The following is a 6,981-nucleotide window of genomic DNA, read 5'->3' as shown; positions in this document are numbered from 1 at the left end:
GGCACTTACAGTTTGTAATCGTTTTTCAAAGTGTTGGAAAAGTATAGACAAAGTATCAACTTTATTCAAAGTTTTTTTTAAAATCCTTTTAGAAACTGATTCTGCTATTCTTATCAGTGCTGGATCGCCAGTTTTTGGATATTGTTTACTTTTTAAGTATTCGATTGATAGAAATTGAAAACAAGTATTTTACCATCAGTTTTTTTTTCGCCAAATATTGGGGTATCTGTGTCGTTATCGAAAGCTACCTTTTGGGCTCAGCCTTATAAATATAAATATATATATATAATATATATATAATATATATATATATAAAACTGTTGTCCCAGTCAATCAGCCATCTATTTACAATTTTTGCTCACATTTTCAGTGCATTGTTCACCTGCCATAAATTACAGCATTGACTTTTTTGTGTGGTGGTTTGGGGTGGGAGGGGGGAGGGGGAAGGCACATATTTTATTATTCTGAGCTCAACAACTTTAATTTCCAAATGTTTGGCAGATGGATTTGTCGCTTTTGTCTCGATTTTTATGATTTTAATAATTCTACTATATTATTGGTATGGGAAGGAGATATGGAGAGAAAAAAACTATGTTAAAGTTGGTTAGCAGTGATTGCTGCATGGGTTTTTCATCTTTATTTATACCTAATATGAACAATCTTATTTCTATGGTTTTTATTATTTAATTTTATTATTCTGGTTATTTATGTGATATTTGTTGAAACCAAAGACTATAAAATCTATTATTTATTGCCTGTCTTTATTATATTTTTTTTTCACTGAACTTTCCTTTTTCATTTTTATTATGATTTTTTTTATGAAGATTCAAATAAATTTGATATAAAAAAAGTCCCAGGTTTGAGAGTTTTTTCCAAGATGGTAGTCATTTTAATTGATCGATATTTGAAGGACGAGTCTTCTGGCCAAAAGTTTGAATACATTTTAAAAAATAGTATAGCAGTATAAAAGCAACAGTTTATTTTTTAGAATGCTTCGATTCTTCCAATCCAATTTTTTTTTTTAAGATAAAGAACTGAACGTGTGTATGAAAGGTGCCAGAGAAAGCAAGAAAGAAAAATACAATTAAAAAATCAGTCGACCTCGACTGGGGATCGAACCTCAGACCGGTCAGGTATGCTACCATTACACCACAGAGGCTCCCTGAATTTTTGGGGGGATGTTTTTTTCTTGTATTTTTCTTTCTTGCTTTGTCAGGCACCTTTCATACACACTTGTTTAGTTCTTCATCTTATACTGGTGCCTGCTCCTTAATTTCTTAATTGTTTTTTCATTCCTTGAATACTTACACAGCATGTCTTGCCAATCTTAATTCAACCCATGTCATTGCCTCTTTGTTCGTTATGTAATGAAGCCCCAAAGTAATACAATTTATTGTTTCCTTTGAATCTTTTCTGTATTATCGTTTTCTTATAAAGTCTACAGGAGGAAGTGGCCAATAGGTACTTTTGCCCGGAAGGTCCCAGGTTCGAGCCCCGTTTCAGGCACGTTTATTTTAATTTTTTTTTTATTAACCCCAAATTTACTCACTTCGGACAACATAGGTGATTCCTTTTGACATCAGACATCCTGTTTGATGGGTTACCTTACTGGAATGCCTAGGCAATGCCATCTCACAGTGACAACATGGGTGATTCCTGTTGACATCAGACATCTTGTTTGATGGGTTACCTTACTGGAATGCCTAGGCATCGGAAGCTTAATTTCTTTTTTTAAATATAGTCTGGTCATATTTATGTATATTTATATTCAATAAAATCATATATTGGAATTTATTTGTATATTGCTCGATATAATTCACTCATATATCTGATTTGATCAATGGACTCCATTACAGCTTCATATCCAAGAAAGGAAAATGAAACACACTGCAAGTACACCGATGGTATGCTAAATGAAACACACTGCAAGTACACCGATGGTATGCTAAATGAAACACACTGCAAGGACACCGATGGTATGCTAAATGAAACACACTGCAAGTACACCGATGGTATGCTAAATGAAACACACTGCAAGGACACCGATGGTATGCTAAATGAAACACACTGCAAGGACACCGATGGTATGCTAAATGAAACACACTGCAAGTACACCGATGGTATGCTAAATGAAACACACTGCAAGTACACCGATGGTATGCTAAATGAAACACACTGCAAGTACACCGATGGTATGCTAAATGAAACACACTGCAAGTACACCGATGGTGTGCTAAATGAAACACACTGCAAGTACACCGATGGTATGCTAAATGAAACACACTGCAAGTACACCGATGGTATGCTAAATGAAACACACTGCAAGTACACCGATGGTATGCTAAATGAAACACACTGCAAGTACACCGATGGTGTGCTAAATGAAACACACTGCAAGTACACCGATGGTATGCTAAATGAAACACACTGCAAGTACACCGATGGTATGCTAAATGAAACACACTGCAAGTACACCGATGGTATGCTAAATGAAACACACTGCAAGTACACCGATGGTATGCTAAATGAAACACACTGCAAGTACACCGATGGTATGCTAAATGAAACACACTGCAAGGACACCGATGGTATGCTAAATGAAACACACTGCAAGTACACCGACGGTGTGCTCTTGGAATCTACAACTGTTTTCTATTTCAACTAATTCCCCTTTGTCTTAACTTTTCTTGGGTGCTTTAATTGTAATTCTAGATTTTTTTACTATCCCATGTTCTTCCTTTGTTACTGGCGCTGATATGACCTAAATGCGTTGCAAGCGCCGTAAAACCCTTTAACCAAAATAAACAACAAACCTTTAAAACATAAACATATAACATATATAAATTGTGCAAAATATAAACATATAACATATATAAATTGTGCAAAATATAAACATATAACATATATAAATTGTGCAAAATATAAACATATAACATATATAAATTGTGCAAAATATAAACATATAACATATATAAATTGTGCAAAATATAAACATATAACATATATAAATTGTCAAAATATAAACATATAACATATATAAATTGTGCAAAATATAAACATATAACATATATAAATTGTGCAAAATATAAACATATAACATATATAAATTGTGCAAAATATAAACATATAACATATATAAATTGTGCAAAATATAAACATATAACATATATAAATTGTGCAAAATATAAACATATAACATATATAAATTGTGCAAAATATAAACATATAACATATATAAATTGTGCAAAATATAAACATATAACATATATAAATTGTGCAAAATATAAACATATAACATATATAAATTGTGCAAAATATAAACATATAACATATATAAATTGTGCAAAATATAAACATATAACATATATAAATTGTGCAAAATATAAACATATAACATATATAAATTGTTTCATCAAAGCTTTTTTTTTTTTAAGTACAAAAATTTGCCTTTGCATACAATGAGGCAAGTCGAGTTTTTTAAAAAATATAAGTTAATATCTTAAACTTTAAACTGATGTTATTGTTTGAAACAAGCACGATCTATGCAATGATCAAAGATTTCTCATCGATGTTGACACATGAGAGATCCACTATCCAAGCTTGAAAGACAATCCTTTCTTATAACTTTGTGATAATTTATGTTTCCTCCTTTTTTTCAATACAATGAACCACAGCATATGAGCGGGTTGTTGGATGGGAGCATCACCCTTGAATCATATACCTATGATGTTCGCATGGGTGTACGATCCGATAGTGATGTCGTTTCTTCTTCTCTTTACTAGCCTATCCTGCTTCTTTGGTTTGTGATTGTATTTTTGACAGGGGATATTTTTTTTCTGTAAATCTTCTGCCTGTTTGTTCTTGGTTATTTATAATTTAGCTTATGATATCTTTAGGTTATGATTTTGATTTACATTTGTACTATTTTTGTTAGATTGCTTGTTTTTTTGTTTCAGCTGTCTCTCATATAACCTCAATTGTGTTGGAAGAGACCTAAAGCAACAAACAAACAAACAGCATATGACCTTATTTGAAAATATTGTCCTACACTTTAAGTGTTGCTTGTTGGCTTGGGACCCCTTGTAAAGGGATTTGAACACGTTTTGTAGATGTGTCACTAAATAGATGCTTAAGTATATTTAAGTATTTAAGATTTATTGATTTTTTTTCTTAAAGGGAGTGTTGGTATAGATATTTAGATATTTATTTTAGATTTCAGGTATATCCCCTATTTCGTAAGAAGTATAATATTAGTATTAATGGAATTACAGATCCATTTGGCCTGTTGGGGGAATAAATGAAACAGTATGACGCGCATTGGATATGGTTAATCTGTGGAAATGTGCTATATAAATGTTCACTTTTAATTTTTTTTAATTTCTTTTTAAATTTATAACTTTAAAAGTTACTATGCAAGTTATTGTTACTACTGGCATATTCCAATCATTGCTTTACTATTAGCATGAAATTGTTGCTACTGGAAGCTCGAAGGAAAAAAATAACAATAAGTGTTGAATTGTAAGCTTCAATTTATTAGACGAAGACGGATATTTTGGACGTTTCAGGTTTCCCCTTTACCAACAAAACACGATGAATAAAACACCAAGGACGAATGAGATATGTGTGAATGGTGTATACGTTGATAAAGGGGAAACCCGAAACGTCCACATATCTGCCTTCGTCTAATAAATTGAAGCTTACAATTCAACATTTATCGTTATTTTTTTGTTTTTTTATTACTTGCATGGAATTTCCATATGAATTCTCCGATCAAAATTAAAATTGAATATACCTGCTATTATCAAATGTTTTACTTCAATTTTTGTAAACTTGTAATTTTTTCATCCTGACCTCCTGGGTGGGGTCTTTTGACCTCCCATAGTGGGCAGGAGGTCACTTGCTTTGTCTTCTATCCTCCTCTATCTGTTTTCCGAGGTTCTTTCTATCTTTGTCGTGGAATGGGAAAACTTGATTTTGACCTGGCCCTTGTCGGATACCCTGGCTGGGAGGCTGGGTGGGGTTCCTGACCTCCCATAGTGGGCAGGGAGGTACTGACTGTGTCTTCTATCCCCCCTATATCTGTTTTCCAACTTGATTTCTGTCTTTGTCTTGGAATGAGATTACTTGGTTTTGTCCAAGCCCTTCTGGGAAGGAAACAATCAAATGTATAGTTAAGAGTTCTGGGAGATGATATTTTTTCCTTGTAAATCGTCTCTCTGTTATGCACTGTATTATGTTTTGATTACATATTATATGTGATTTGTAAACATTTGAGTGTATTCCTCTTAGTGGGGACCTGTGCTTATGTCTGGATGAGACTTAGGTGATCTCAAACTAATTACTGATAGTGTGCTCTTGGAATCTACTATATGTTTCCTATTTGTACCAATTCCCCTTTTTCTTGCCTTTTCTTGGGTCCTATAATTTTAATTCTAGAACTTTTTACTTTCCCGTTTTCTGAGTGGGGTTCCCTACCTCCCATAGAGGGCAGGGAGGTACTTTCTGTGTCTTCTATCCCCCTGTACCTGTTTTCCAACATGCTACCTTTGTCTTGGAATGAGATTACTTGGTTTTGTCCTGGCCCTGGCTAGAGTCCTAGCTGGGAGTGAAACAGTCAAATGCATAGTTATTGTTTTGGGAGATGATATTTTTTTCCTTGTAAATCATCTCTCTGTTATGTATTATTATATTTGTTATTTTGAATTTATAATGTAAGCATTTGAGTGTTTTCCTCTTTGTTGGATTTTGTGCTTGTGTCCGGATGAGATTTATTGGTGGTCTCAAACGAAGTACTTTGATATTGTGCTCTTGGAATCTACATCTGATCCCTATTTGTTCTCAGTTCCCCTTTGTCTTATTTTTTGTTGGGTGCTTTATTTGTAATTCTAGAACTTTTTATTATCCCATTTTCTTCCTTTTTACTTGCGATGATATGACCTTATTGTGTTGCAAGCGCCGTAAAACCCTTAAAAACAAACAAACTCTTGGAATCGACATCTGTTTCCCATTTCAACCAAGCCCCTTTTGTTTTACTTTTTCTGAGATGCTGTAATTGTAAATCTAGAAATTTTTGACTATTCCATTTTCTTCCCTTTTCCTGGCGCTGATATGACCTAAATGTGTCGCAAGCGCCGTAAAACCCCCAAAAAACAAACCGTAAATGTTCGCAAGCGCCGTAAAACCCCCAAAAAACAAACCGTAAATGTTCGCAAGCGCCGTAAAACCCAAAAAAAAAAAAAAACAAACAAACCCTAAATGTGTCGCGAGCGCCGTAAAAACCCCAAAAACCAAAAGATACTTTAGGTGTGTCAGGGCCTTGGGAAACAATAAAAGATGAAAGAGGAACCAACGTAAAAGATGTTGGCTGTGACAACCATGGAGTTAAAGTTGTAAAAATACAGAAATATTAGAGTTAGCGTTAGAGTGGTTTTGACTAGATTTTTGTATATATTAACTTTTGGCTCTAATATAACAACATAGCTTGTTTAGTAAACAATACCAATGATGATGAATGAAAATTTGTTGATTTACTTTTGTTCAGCATTTCGTCAAACACACTACACACACCAACTAAATACACTGGACTGGGGAGTGAATATGAGAGAGGCATTTTGACTAAAGTTATGTGTTAACTTTCGGCACAATAACCATAGATCTTAAGTGAGAAATTATGGGTTTAATTCTGTTGATCATTTTTGACGAAAGCATTACACCAAATAAATGTAATGGGGAGTGATAATGAAAGAAGCATTTTAACTAAATGTATGTATAAACGTTTCGGCCTTAAGTGAACATCTGTAATTTGTTTGAGTAAACATTAACCGTTGATCTTAAGTGAGAAATTGATTTCTACTCATCATTTTTGACAGACACATGGCACCAACTAAATGTGCTTTTAAACATATTGGCATACTTAGTACTCATATTAAGGTACACAAATATATTTACAGTTGAATTTGTGGCACTCAAAAGAGCAACCAG

At 33.4% G+C, this 6,981-nt stretch overlaps 1 protein-coding gene across 1 annotated transcript in view; it reads right to left on the bottom strand.

The window, feature by feature from the left end:
* Window positions 1-5,870: 5,870 nt before the first annotated feature.
* The window catches only part of LOC144979278 (uncharacterized), a 2,217-nt gene continuing 1,106 nt past the window's right edge, over window positions 5,871-6,981 (bottom strand). Inside the window, exon 1 of the mRNA XM_078925895.1 lies at window positions 5,871-6,981. This exon is cut by the window's right edge and continues 1,106 nt beyond it. Coding sequence (XP_078782021.1) covers window positions 6,850-6,981 — 132 coding nt within the window. The 3' untranslated portion in view covers window positions 5,871-6,849.

This window comes from Berghia stephanieae, chromosome 9, assembly GCF_034508935.2.
Source record: "Berghia stephanieae isolate SIO BIC M18660-M18661 chromosome 9, UCSD_Bste_1.3, whole genome shotgun sequence".
Taxonomy (NCBI): Eukaryota; Metazoa; Mollusca; class Gastropoda; order Nudibranchia; family Aeolidiidae; genus Berghia; species Berghia stephanieae.
Note: the sequence above shows the minus strand (reverse complement) of the source record. Positions and strands in the feature narration are given on the sequence as shown.